General features: G+C 45.0%; 2 protein-coding genes across 5 annotated transcripts in view; one reads left to right on the plus strand and one right to left on the minus strand.

The window, feature by feature from the left end:
• C9H17orf78 (chromosome 9 C17orf78 homolog) overlaps positions 1–514 on the minus strand; it is a gene marked incomplete at its 5' end in the record, with an annotated part of 38210 nt that extends 37696 nt beyond the window's left edge. The window contains one exon of the mRNA XM_045158390.1: positions 481–514. Within this exon, the coding sequence (XP_045014325.1) occupies positions 481–514 (34 nt within the window). The remainder of the gene's footprint in view (positions 1–480) is intronic.
• Positions 1–14187, plus strand: part of Acaca (acetyl-CoA carboxylase alpha) — a 334197-nt gene that overhangs the window by 66971 nt on the left and 253039 nt on the right. For 2 of the 4 annotated variants that reach the window (XM_045158040.1, XM_004664543.3), the window contains one exon: positions 12140–12186. The exons of 1 other annotated variant lie outside the window; for it this stretch is intronic. Coding sequence is in view for 1 of the 3 variants with exons in the window: in XM_004664543.3 (XP_004664600.2) it covers positions 12140–12186 (47 nt within the window). In the remaining 2 variants the exon portion in view is untranslated. Of the gene's footprint in view, positions 1–1313; positions 1410–12139; positions 12187–14187 lie in introns of those variants that run through there. One more of the 4 variants, XM_045158042.1, reaches the window with a different exon arrangement.

The following is a 14187-nucleotide window of genomic DNA, read 5'->3' on the forward strand; positions in this document are numbered from 1 at the left end:
AGACATCTTGTTAAACCAGAAAGTCTTGCTCAATTATCTTTTCTTTTTTTTTAACTTGAGTTTCCTACCTTTGTGGAACTGACATTTATCCCAATGACACAGTTACTTTAAAATATGGGTCACTGTCTTATAAAATTTACATATTAAAAATTTCCAATCTTTATTACTTCAAACAACGGAAGGTAAATTCTTGGAGAAGTCATCTCTATTGGTTGGGATTTATTGTTCCTGTTGACCAATCTTAACATCTTCCTGCCTCAGTTTCCACCTAAGAGTTTGTTTCCTGGGGTGTGTATTTCCACCTTTTTCTTTTTCTTTTTTTTTTTTTTTTTTTTGCCCTCTAGCATGGAACTACGTCTCTGTCTTCATCACAAGTTTGGGTAAGGACTGGGAAGAATACTTTGTACACTCCATTAAATTCTTGCCGTAAGTTAGAACACAACTCAGTCTCGTCAAATGTAGTTTTCTCGGTATTCTTACCCAAGTTGTTGTACTGTGTCGGGACTTCTTCCAGTTACTATTCATTTTCAACCCAGAGAGGCCATGAAGTCTCGCTATGAAGTGTAGATAAGTTGGTTGGCTTCATCTCAAATGTTAACACAATCTCAGGGAAGGATGGAGGCCGTGTACATTCCCTGCTCAGGAGTAGCCGGGAACTGTGGCGCCTGTCCCCTGAGCTTTCTTTACTAAGACTCAGTGCTCTGAGATCCAGCGCCCACAGCTCCGCTGCGGTGGACGGCGAGCGGCTGTCGCGGAGCCGCAGGCCGGCGCTGAGCAGCCCGCACTCAGTCGTGGGCACTAGCCCATCTCCTCAGGGCTCCCTTCCCGCGCCGCGCGCCGGCCGCTCTCCCGATGGGAGGTCCAAGCGGGACCATTTCCTCCACTCCGCTCTCGGCCCGGAGGAGGAGCCGGCGCGCTGGCCGGACTCCCGGGCCGGAGAGACGGGACACCACGACCGTCCGGGACCCGCCCGCACTCTCAGCGCTCGCCCCGAATGGCAGAACGGCGCTCGGACCATCGGCATCGCCTCACGTCGCCCCGCCCCGCGCCTCTCGCCCATTGGCTGACGCGGGCCCCGGAGCCCGCGCCTCGCCCCCTCCCGCGGCCGCCCCGAGCGCTCCGCAGCCCTGAGCGGGGTCGGAGGTGAACGCCCGGGAGTAACCCCGGGGCTCGCCACCTTATGGGGCCGGGCTGCTGGGGCGGGGGGCCGGGGCCGGGGCGGGCCGGGGGCGGGCCGGCCGCGTGAGGCCCCGCCCGCCTCTACCCGTGTGCCGGGCCGGCCTGCAAGCGAGCGAGCGAGCGCCTGTCAGCCATAGCCCGGGCTGCCAGCATCTGCTCCCGCCCAGCTGCACGCCTCGGCGCCGGGGCCGCGCCACCGCCGGACGGAGCCAGCGCGCCGCCAGCCTGAGGTGAGGAGGCCGGAGCTCCCTCCCGCCCGCCAGCCTGGGAGCCCGCACGAACCTCGACGAGCCGGGGCCCGGAGGGGCGGCGGCCCGCAGGGCCGCCTCCCAGCCTTCCCGGCACGCGGCCGGGGCTCCCTCCCGCCCAGACCCGGGGCCGGGCAGCCCAACGCTCCTCCGAGCTCCGCGGCCTTCAGTTCTCTCCTCCGCAGCGCTGTGCGGGCGTCTGGAGGCTGGGTCCCCGGAACCTGGGAGCGAGCCGCACAGGGCCCCTGGAGGGACTGGAGAGTGCCTGCCCCGAGCGTACGGAGCTGGGCTCCGGCTCGCGGGACCACGTGCGAGGCTGCCGAGGGCTGGGTCGGGCGCTTTCAAGTCTTCTCGCGGTGCGGAGGGAGGTGTGCGGCGCCGAGACCCGGGCTGCTGTTGCGCTCGCGGGGTCTTTGTATCGTGCGGAGCGCCTAGGCCGGCTCCTGCTCGCAGCGTTTTAGGTTTTGTGGGGTGGGGGGTCGTACTGTGTGGTGTTACCGCTCCCCTCCGCGTTTGTCTAGCTGAGTTAGGGCAGCTGTTGAGGATAGGACGCTGGAAGGTGATTGGAAGCTAAAGAATTCAGAGGAAAAAGCGTGAAGATTCTGCCCTAGTCTGGGCCTTTTAACATTGTTTTTGAATTTACACCCTGGCAAGTGGGTATTAGTGGACACCTGAAACAAGTTCTAAAAATCAGGTGCTTCAGTATAGGCCATTTGGGTTTTATAGAAGTATGTAAGAATGTAACTGCTTAGGGGAGATAATTCAGGTGTTTTGTTTTGAGATTTAAAACAAATCAACAGACTCTAGGACTTCCTGATTCTAAGTAGTGTTTCAGCAGTCTCCCTCCGTGCAGAATAAAAATAATAGCTTGATCTCGGTTTCTGTCTTCATTTTATCTGTTTTATCCCCCCCCCCCCACCGTCCAGTTGTTCAGATTAGGAAGCATGCTTTATTTGGCTACAAAGTTTCTTCTCCCCTAATTTGTCTCTTGCTTCTTGAATGGGGATGCCCTTGGTGTCTGTGTGAGGATTTCCATCCCGTCCATTTGACAAGTACTTCTGGGGAAATCATTGTAATAAGACAGGGCCACTTTTGAGCTGAGTTTAGGTAATAACCTTGCTACAAGTCTCTTCTCATTGGCTTCAGTTTATTTCTAAGTACTATTTAATGCATAACAGGACTGATGCGAACCCACAACTAATGAACACTGTAATGTGGGCATTTGAAAGATATCTACAATAAAGTATTAATTTGTAAAGTTACCTGTGATTACTTGCGTTGTATAAGTTTTGCTTATTTTCTTTCACTAGTACAGAATAGAAGTACATCAAATCTAAGATTAAATTGTTTTTGAAATTGGAGGAAAAGTTGAGAAATGCTAATGTTTCACTTCAACGTAGCCTTAGAGATGTTGACTTCTTTAAAGTGCTGTGAACAGGCCCATTTGTAGAGCCCTTTCAGTCAACAATTAGGAAAATTTTTTACCTGCCACATAGAGTTGTTTAACAGGTCTGAAGCTAGTGTTTTTTTCTTTTCAAAGACAGGGTCTCAATATGTAGCCCGGGCTGATGTTGAACTTTTTTTTTTCTTTTATTTTGACCTTGAACATTTTAGTCCTTCTGCCTCAACCTATTGATTGCTGGTTGTGTTTTCTTTTGTAGAGGTAGGGTCTTGCTCTAGTCTTGGCTGACCTGGAATTCACTCTCAGGGTGGCCTTAAACTCTAGGCAGACCTACTACTTCTGCTAAGATTAAAGGTGTGCGCCACCACACCTGGCTGGTTTTGTGTTTTCTTTTATTATTTTCTCTTTCTTTCTTTCTTTTTTTTTCAAAGTAGAGTCTGACTCTAGCCCAGGCTGACCTGGAATTCATTATATAGTTCTTTTGTTTTTTGAAACAGGATCTCATGTAGCCTAGGTTGACATTGAACTCTTGATCATCCTGCCATTTGAAATTACGGGTGTGTTCCACCATGCCAGGCACCTTTTTAAAACATTATTTTTATTTATATATTTGAGAGAGACCGAAAGAGGGTGGGAGGGAAATAGAGAAGGGGTGAGAATGGGTATGCCAGAGCCTCTAGCCGCTGCAAACTCCAGATGCATGTGCCACCCTGAGCATCTGGTTTATGTGGGTCCTGGGGAATTGAACCTGTATCCTTTGGCTTGGACTGCCATCTCTCCAGCCTGCCAGGCACCTTTCTTTAAAACATACATTTTGCACAAGGGGCCATATACATCTGGAGTTCATTTGCAGTGGCTGGAGGCCCTGGCGTGCCCATTCTCTCTTGCTTTCCCCTCTCTCAAATAAAAATAAATAAATATAAAACACAATTCTAGCTGGGTGTGGTAGCACATGCCTTTAATCCCAGCATTTGGAAGGCAGAGGTAGGAGGATCACCTTGAGTTCAAGGCCACCCTGAGACTACATAGTGAATTCCAGGTCAGCCTGGACTAGAGCGAAACCCTACCTCAAAAAAAAAAAAAAGAGAAAAAAACCCATTTTTTTTTTTTTTTTAGTTTTTTTTTAATTATTACTTATTTGCAAACAGAGAGGGAAGGAGAGAGGAGAGGAAAATGAACACCAAGGTCTTCCACCTTGCAAGTCCATGTGCCACTTCGTGCCTAGCTTTATGTGAGTACTGGGGAATCAAACCATCCAGCCTTGCAAGCAAGTGACCCTGAGACCCTCAAAATAAAAATTGTGTAATAGCTGGGCATGGTAGTGCACGCCTTTAATCCCAGCATTTGGGAGGCAGAGGTAGGAGCATTGCTGTGAGTTCAAGGTCACATAGACTAAGACTACATAGTGAATTTCAGGTTGTCAGCCTGGGCTAGAGTGAGACCCTACTTCAGGAAACCAAAAAAAAAAAAAAAAAAAAAAGTAATAATTGGAATTTAGTGGTTTTTTTTTTGTTTGTTTGTTTGTTTTTATTGGTAAGGTATCACTCTAGCCCAGCCTGACCTAGAATTCACTATGTAATCTCAGACTCACAGTGATCTTCCTATCTCAACCTCCCAAGTGCTGGGATTAAAGGCATGTGCTACCATGCCTGGCCCGTTTTTTAAAATTTTACTAGACTTTAATGAGTATTTCCAACTTGATTTGAATCTAATGGACCATTTGACAGTGATAATAAAAGTAGAAAATTTGACCAGTATTGTTACAAGGTTGTTGCACTTACACAAAGAGTGCATCTGATTTGGCCTAAGTTCTTACAAGTCTAGCCAGTTAATCTTAGATAAGTGTGCTGTAATGATCCAGTTCTCTTACCAGTGTGTTTGTTATTCAAGTAACCATTACACCATTCAGTTTCAGGGTGTTTAAGGAGGTGAGTGAGAAGTGGGCTCAGCAACAGGGGATGTTGCTGAGATTAGTGGCACATGTACGCAACCCTAGCATTACAGAGGCAGAGACAGGAGGACTGTAGCAAGTTTGAGGCCAACCTGGTCTATGTAGGGCATTCCAGGCCAGCCAGGACTAACTACATGGTGAGACCATGCCTTAAAAGAAAATGGCTGTGGAATGGCTTAGTGGTTAAGGCATTTGCCTTTGAAGCCTAAGGACCCCCGTTTGATTCCCCAGGACCTACATAGACCAGATGCACAAGGGGTCACATGCATTTGGAGTTTGTTTGTAGTGGCTGGAGGCCCTGGTGTGCCCATCTCACTTTCTCTCTGCCTTTGCCCCCTCAAATAAATAAATAAATAAATAAAATATTTCAAAAAACTAAAAAGATGGGAGAACTGGGGAGAGAGAGCTCAGTTGGTAAGATGCATGCTTTGTAAGCATAAAGACCTGAGTTTCATCTCCAGAACCCAGGTTAAGAAAAAGTGGGGTTAGAGAGATGTCTCAGTGGTTAAAGACACTTTTTTTGCAAAACCTTCAGGCCTCGGTTTAATTGTAAAATTGGACAGGTGTTTGTAGCAACAAGATACCTAGAAGCATGTACACACACATAGAGCACAAAAATTTTCTTTGGCTTTCCTTTTTTTTTTTTTTAAGATTTTTATTTATTTACTAGAGAGAGAAAGAGAGAGAGGGAGGGAAAGAAAATGGGTGCGCCAGGGTCTCTAGCCACTGCAAACTCCAAATGCATGCACTACCGTGTGCATTTTGCTTATGTGGGACCTGGAGAATTGAACCTCGGTCTTTAGGCTTTGCAGGCATGTGCCTTAACCGCTAAGCTATCTCTCCAGCCCCCTCCCATTTTTTTTTTTTTTGAGACTCTAGCTCAAGCTGACCTGGAATTCACTGTGTAGTCTCAAACTGGCCTCAAACTCACGGCCATTCTCCTACCTTTGCCTTCCAAGTGCTGGGATTAAAGGTGTGTGCCGCCACGCCCAGCCAATATATATATATTTTTTTCCCCTAAGGTAGGGTCTCACGCTGGCTCAAGCTCACCTGGAATTCACTCTGTAGTCCCAGGTGTCCTCAAACTCATGGCAATCATCCTACCTCTGCCTCCCAAATGCTGGGATTAAAGGCGTGTGCCACCACGCCCGGCTTCAAATTTTTTTAACTAGAAATTATTTTTTTAAAAGCCAGGCTTGCTGGCATTAGTTTGTAATCTCAGTGTGGAAACAGGTTGATTCCTGGGACTTACTGGCCAGCCAGTCTAGCCTAATTTGAGTGAGTCCCAGGCCAGTAAGAGACCTTGATTAAAAAAAGATGGAATGACACTTGAAGTTGTCCTCTGTCCTCCACATATCTGTTTATGCACACCCAAACCAACGAAAAAAAAAAAAAAGTGGTTAAGCACTCTGCCCAAAGGTTTATCTGATTGATGCCATCTTCCACAGATTTTTTAAAAAAATATATTTTTTAAAATTATTTGTCTGACAGAGAAAGGGAGAGAGAGAATGGGCACGCCAGGGCCTTCAGCCCCTGCAAACGAACTCCAGATCCTTATGCCCTTTTATGCATCTGGCTTATGTGGGCTTTGGGGAATCAAACCTGGGTCCTTTGGCTTTGCAGGCAAACACCTTTACTCCTAAGCCATCCATCCATCCCTCCAGCCCTACTGATTTTATATGAAAGTGAAGCTCATTCCATTCTTTTTTTTTTTTTTTTAATTTTTTATTAACTGGCTATTTATTTGAGAGCGACAGACACAGAGAGAAAGACAGATAAAGGGAGAGAGAGAGAGAATGGGCGCGCCAGGGCTTCCAGCCTCTGCAAAGGAACTCCAGATGCGTGCGCCACCTTGTGCATCTGGCTAACGTGGGACCTGGGGAACCGAGCTTCGAACCGGGGTCCTTAGGCTTCACAGGCAAGCGCTTAACCGCTAAGCCATCTCTCCAGCCCTCATTCTATTCTTTCAGCATGCTAGAATGATCTTTAAAGAAGCACCCAAAAGCTAGGTGTGGTGGCACATGCCTTTAATCCCAGCACTTGGGAGGCATAGGTAGGAGGATCGCTGTGAGTTCAAGGCCACCCTGAGACTACATAGTGAACTCCAGGTCAGCCTGGGCTAGAGTGAGACCCTACCTTGAAAAACAAAACAAAACCAAAAAAAGAAGAACCCCCCCCAAAGAGTTACTGTTCCATGACATTGGGGATTGAAATGGCATGGTTATATGTACAAGTTATAAAGAAGTCATCCTATATGCAGTGTGCTTGTATAAATGATTATCTTTGAAATAACAAAAAACCTGAAAATTCTAAAAGAACTCATTAAATTATGCTTAAAAAATAATGTGGGGCTGAGGAGACGGCTCAGTGGATAAAGAACTTGCTGTGTAGCACTGAGTGCCTGGATCTGAGGTGACCCCATGTAAAAGCCTCTGTTATTCTCAGAACAGAGGAGTTGAGATGAGGTGGAAGGTCCTAAAGTCCTCTAACCCACTTGTGTGCCATAGCATATTGTATGCCACATAAAATAGCCAGATTTGGAGAAGCTATAAGACGGATAAGGCCTCATTTATAAAAATGTGGCCAATCCTCTATAGTAGAAATAGTAAATCAAGTTCTTAAAAGTTACTGTTTTTCTAGACAGTCTTTGGTCTGTCTTAGTCATTCCTATTTGCCTGTGTGTGTGTGTGTGTGTTGTGTGTATTTACACACATGCCAAGATGAGGTATGGCAAGTTGATACAACCTCCAAAGCATTGCTGCCACTTTGGGATGCAATGTTCAGTTCATGAGCCTGTTGCAGGTATTTCACATTCACACCTCAGCACCCTGTTTTTTGTTTATTTCTAATTCTAAAGTAGGATTTCACTCTAGCCCTGGATTGGCCACAAACTCATGGTGATCCACCTACCTCAGCTTCCCAAGTGCTAGGATTAAAGGTGTATACCACCATGCCTGTTCTTTATGACCTATATCTAAAATCTGAGAACAAAAATTTATAAAACTGTTGGGCTGGAGAGATGGCTTAGTGATTAAGTGCTTGCCTGTGAAGCCCAAGGATCCTGGTCCGAGGCTCAGTTTTCCACTACCCATGTAAGTGAGATGCACAAGGTGGCTCATGCATCTGGAGTTCCTTTACAGTGGCTGGAGGTCCTGGTGCACCCATTCTCTCTCTCTCTGTCTCTCTCTCTTCCTCCCTCTTTCTCTTTCTGTCTGTTGCTCTAAAAAAAAAAAAATAATAAACAAAATAAAAAAAAAACTATAAAGCTATTGATGCCTTCATAAAGCAGGATGCATATTTTTCAAGGTAGGTCCTCGCTGTAGCCCAGGCTGACCTGGAATTCATGTAGTCTCAGGGTGGCTTCAAACTCACAGTGATTCTCTACCTCTGCCTTCCAAATGGTGGGATTAAAGGTGTGCGCCACTATGCTTGGTTTGCAAGTGCCTTTTTGTTTGTTTGCAGACATAGACACAAAGAGAATGGGTATGCTAAGGTCTCTAGCCACTGCAAACAAACTCCAGACATATGCCCCACTTTGTGCATCTGGCTTTACTTGGGCACTGGGGAATCAAATCTGGTTCATTAGGTTTTGAGGCAAGCTCCTTAACTGCTGAGCCATCTCTCCAGTCCATGCAAGTGTCTTTTTTAACTGTTAAGTCATTTCTTCAGCCCTCCTAAATTGGATTTCCTTTTTTTTTTTTTTCCCCGAGGTAGGGTCTCACTCTAGCCCAGGCTGACCTGGAATTCACTATGGTGTCTCAGGATGGCCTCGAACTCACGGCGATCCTCCTACCTCTGCCTCCCAAGTGCTGGGATTAAAGGCGTGCGCCACCACGCCCGGCTGGATTTCCATTTTTTTAAATATTTTTATTTTTTTGCAAGCAGTGAGAGAGGGTGGGGGAGGGGGAAGAGAGAGACAGACCGACAGAGAATGGGCACGCTAGAGTCTCTAGCCACTGCAAACTAACTCCTGGTTCATGTGTCCCTTTGTGCATCTAGCTTTTTATGTGGGCACTGGGGAATCAAACCCTGGGTCATTAGGCTTTGTAGGTAAGCTCTTTAGCTTCTGAGCCAGTGGATTTCTTTTTTGTGTGTGTGTGTTTATTGAGGTAGGGTTTTACTGTAGCCCAGGCTGACCTGGAATTTACAGGGCAGCCTCAAATTTATTGTGCTCCTCCTGCCTCTGCCTCTGGAGTGCTGGGATTAAAGGCATGCACCACTGTGCTCGGCTTCGAATTGGATTTCTTAACATTCTGCTGCATGACAAACCAGGCTTTCATCCAACTGTAGAACTGATGCAGTAGATTGGGGGGGGGTACTGATCCCTCCCTTTATTTATTTCCAAGCAGAGAGAGAGGGAGGGAGGGAGAGAGGGATAGAGAGAAGAGAGACAGACAAGGAGAGAATGAGCACACCAGGGCCTCTAGCTACTGCAAATGAACTCCAGATGTATGTGCCCCTTGTGCATCTGGTTTATGTGGGTCCAGGGGAATTGAACCTGGGTCCTTTGGCTTTGCAGGCAAACAACTTGACCGCTAAGCCATCTCTCTAGCCCTCTTTTCTCTCTCTTTCTCCCTCTCTCATTTGTTCATTCATTCATCCATCTTTCTTCTTTTGGTAGGGTCTTGCTTTAGCCCAGGCTGACCTGGATCTCACTATGTAGTCCCAGGCTGGCTTTTGGACTCACAGTGATCTTTCTATTTCTGCCTCCCAAGTGCTGGGATTAAAGGCATGTGCCACCATGCCCAGCACTTGGTGGGAATTTATGTATGTATATTTTTTGTTTACTTATTTTTTAATTTTTAAAAATACTTTGTTATTTTTATTTACTTATTTGACAGAGAGAAAGAGGAGGGTGGGGGAGAGAGAGACTAGGCGTGCCAGGGTCTCCAACCTTTGCAAACAAACTCCAGACACGTGTGCCACTGTGTGCATCTGGCTTATGTGAGTCCTGGAGAATAGAACCTAGATCCTTTGGCTTTGCAGGCAAATGCCTTAACTGCTAAGCCATCCTGTCCAGCCTTATGTCTCATGTAGCCCAGGTTGGCCTGGAACTTCCTGTGCAGTCAAGGATGACCTTGAACTTCTAATCCCCCCACCTCTACCTCTTTATTGGTGAAAATATATGCACGTGCCAACTGGCTACACATCTGTAGTTTTACAAAGCTCCTAGATGATTCGTATAGATTATCAAAATGGACAATTTGTACCCTAGATACTTTAAATTGTTGGCTCACAAACTTGGGGTTTGAGGAGTAGTTCAAAACTACTTAGCCCTCTAGGATTTAGGCACTTAGTGTATGTAATAGGAGGAAACCCTTCCCCTGGTTTCCAGTCCTTTTGGGTAGGTGTAACTACTTGGAAACATATTTTCTCTCTGCTGCCTTATTTTTATTTTATTTAAAATTTTTTATTGACAACCTCCATAATTGTTAACAATATCCTATGATAATTCCTTCCCTTCCCCCACTTTCCCCTTTGAAACTCCACTCTCCATCATATCCCCTTCCCTTCTCAATCAGTCTCTCTTTTATTTTGATGTCATGATCTTTGCTTCCTATTATGATCCTTTTTTTTTTTTTTTTTTGGTTTTTCAAGGTAGGATCTCACTCTAGCCCAGGCTGACCTGGAACTCACTATGGAGTCTCAGGGTGGCCTTGAACTCACAGCGATTCTCCTACCTCTGCCTCCCAAGTGCTGGGATTAAAGTCATGCGCCATCACGCCCAGCTTTTATGATCTTTTGTAAAAAATATATTTTTAAAATACTTTTATTGACAACTTCCATAATTGTAAACAATATCCCATGGTAATTCCCTCCCTCCCCCCACTTTCCCCTTTGAAACTCCACTCTCCATCATATCCCCTCCCCCTCTCAATCATTTTCTCTTTTATTTTGATGTCGTCATCTTTTCTTCCTATTATGATGGTCTTGTGTAAGTAGTGTTAGGCACTATGAGGTCATGGATGTCCAGGCCAGTTTGTGTCTGGAGGAACATGTTGTAAGGAGTCCTACTCTTCCTTTGGCTCTTACATTCTTTCTGCAATGGACCCTGAGCCATGGAAGGTGTGGTTGAGATATTTCAGTGCTGAGCACTCCTCTGTCACTTCTCAGCACCATGGTGCCTCCTGAGTCATCCCAAGGTCATTGCCATTTGAAAAGAGAAGGTTCTTGAGCCAAAAGTGAGCATAGTATATACTTTTAGCCAGACAGCAGCAGATGTTACACTCCTAGGGCTCATGACTACCTCTGTTTTCAGTATCAGGGATATATTCCCTCCCATGGAGCCGGCCTCCAGTCAAATTAGAGGGCGATAGTTTCCCCCATAACAGATGTGCCACTATTGCACCCTGTACTATTGGCTCATTTGGCCTGGCTGGCCAAATATAAGGCTTGCAGTGTCCATTGTTGGATATCTTCATGGTTGATTTCTCTCTCTCCCATTGAACTGCATGCAGCATGGCTTTTTCTGGCTTTCTGTCAGCTGGTCTACATGGAGGAGGTTTTCAGCTCAGCTCCAGCAGGGTTTCTCAGTGACCTTGCAGCCCAAGTATGTAGGGTCTTACCATCTATTCCTGGTGGGAAGCCAAGGGCCCTGGCAATGGCCTGTAATGTTTGGGGGGGCATCACAGACCCCCCTGGCCAACAACTCACTGGAAGGTATCCTATCCCTGGCACTGAAAATTTTCTAGTAACAATTTATGGCTCCTCTGTGTTCCATTGTCCAAAAAAGTATTTCCATATGACTTATTTATATCCTCTTAGATTTTGATTAGCCCTCCCTCCACCTTTCATTTACTCAGTCTCTTCCCCTAACCTCACTTAGGCCTTTTCACCCCCATTAATCTGTTCCTCTACTTACGTATATACAATACCATCCTATTTGGTGCCCCCTCCCTCCTTTTCTATTCCCTTTACATCTCCTTTCTAGCTAACTGGCCTCTGCTACTGAATTTTCTTCCTACTCACATAGAAGTTCAGTCATTTGTTCTGCTGCCTTATTTTTATGAAATATTGGAAATAATAAGGGTTGTAATGCATCCACTTTGAGTATACAGTTTTCCTGGAAAAGTTCTTATGAAATGGCAAGCCTGATTTAGTACTACTAGAAATAAAGTTTTTCTGTATGTAAAGCTTTTTGTTTACAGAAGTAAATGATGAACTACTGACTTTTATGTTTCAGGATAAATGATAGATTAAATGTGAAAAAATATGACATTTTGAATGTTATTAATTTTGTATTATACTGAACAAAACAGGAATTGACAAAAATTTGGAATTTTTTAAAGTTTCTGAGAGGAATTCTTTAACAACCAAACTTCAAGTCTTCCTTTCTCTCTCTTTCTTTTTCTTTTTTAGTTCTTTTTGGAGCCGGATATCTGCTCAGACAATAAGAATTGTAAGAGGTCAGTTATATATCCTTTTTTATATGTATAGTACAATAAATTTTCAGTTGCTGAAGTATTTATTAAACAGTGTGCATTTTTGTTGAAAGCTGCTTTCCACAAAGACTGTTGGCAGACTTCGATTGGGTAACCCGAAATGGACAAGGAATCTGACCGTGGTAGTGTTCTACTGCCTCCTGTCCAGTTCAGTGCTGGCATCAGTGGAAATGGGGCAGGCTGTGCAGCAGCTTCTAGAGTGTCTGGACAGCTACTCAGTGATTTTCCATGCATGACCTCTCTCTTCTGGTGGCTGGCATGTTTGTGCTCCGGAGCACTGTGGCCCATGGGTGCTTGTGCTGGACAGGCTCTTTAGCTTGTTAACCCTGAGATGCTTCCAGTCAGTGGCTCAGCCCTGTAGAAAAGGTTGCCCCTTACCAGCCTAAGCTAGGAAAGGAAAACTTGAAGCTGGCCATATCAAGCCTTTCATGTACTAGCTTAGGGCCATGTATTTACATTTACTTTCTCTCTCCCCCCACCCCCCTCTCTATCTCTCTCTCTCTAGGGTATTGACCTAGCCCAGGCTGACTTGGAACTCACTATGTGATCTCAGAGTGCCCTCAAATCCGTGGTGATCCTCCTACCTCTGCCTCTTGAGTACTGGGATTAAATGTGTGCACAACCATGCCTGACACATTTACATTTTCTTCTCTCATGGAATGAAAGAATCATCCCTTTCTCATGAATTTTAATTATTTATTTTTGTTGCAGTCAAGCATCAGATTGTAAACTAGAATCTACACCTGATTTCTAATTTCTCTTGTGAAGAAGGCAGCCATTATTTTCTGTTACTTGTGATGGAATTTTAGTTTTGGACCTAGATTTATCATTTCTTTTAGACTTATTTTCATCTTATTAGCAATTCTACCTTCTAAGGTGCTGAAATTAAAGGCATACACCATCTTACCTGGCCATAAACACTTTTCTTTTTTGGGGGCGCTGGGGGGTCGTTGAGGTAGGGTCTCACTCTGGCCCAGGCTGACCTGGAATTCACTATGTAGTCTCAGGCTGGCCTCAAACTCATGGGGTATCCTCCTACCTGTGTCCCCCAAGTTCTGGGATTAAAGGCGTGTGCTACCATGCCCAGCTCTCATAAACACCTTTTAAAATTAAAAAAAAAAAAAAACTCATCTTGGGTTTGTTTTAAAGGATTGCTCTTATATAAAATGCCTATAGTCATCATATAGTTTTTGGACCCAGAGGATCATTATGCAGTTGAAGCATCAAGTTTCAAACAACTGCCAGCCTCCCTAAAATCATCCTACTCATAGCTATAATCCAGAACTTAAATAACAGTCTCATAGCAGCTTTCACGTACAATAAAAATCTCTCCTTTGATCATAATTACCCCTTGGATATCACTAAGATACAGAAGAGATGGGAGTAATTTATGGATTTTGAGAAAGGTTTCTTTGAGGAAAAAGAGAACTAATTTTAATTTATTATTTTATTTTATATTTATTTATTTATTTATTTTGTTTTTTTGAGGTAGCCCAGGCTGACCTGGAATTAACTATGTAGTCTCAGGGTGGCCTCAAACTCATGGCAATCCTCCTACCTCTTACCTCTGCCTCCTGAGCTGTGTGCCACCACACCCAGCTTATTTAAAAAAAAAATACTTTTATTACTTAATTTTATTTATTTATTTGCAAGCAGACAGAGATAGAAGAGACGCAGATAGAGAATGGGCACGCCAGGGCCTCCAGTCACTGCAAATGAACTCCAGACTCTTGTGTCCCTTGTGCATTTGGCTTATGTGGGTTCTGGGGAGTTGAACCCCGGGTCCTTTGGCTTCACAGGCAAATACCTTCACTAAGCCATCTCTCCAGCCCCTGATTTTAATTTGTATACATAGTTACTATGATCTTACTTTTTCTTCCTTGGAGTAAACAAAAGCCTTCAATTAAAGTAGCCAAGGAAGCGAATTCTCGGACAGTGTGTTGTTTCCTATGGCCTGCTTTAGTT

Source organism: Jaculus jaculus, chromosome 9, assembly GCF_020740685.1.
Source record: "Jaculus jaculus isolate mJacJac1 chromosome 9, mJacJac1.mat.Y.cur, whole genome shotgun sequence".
Taxonomy (NCBI): domain Eukaryota; kingdom Metazoa; phylum Chordata; class Mammalia; order Rodentia; family Dipodidae; genus Jaculus; species Jaculus jaculus.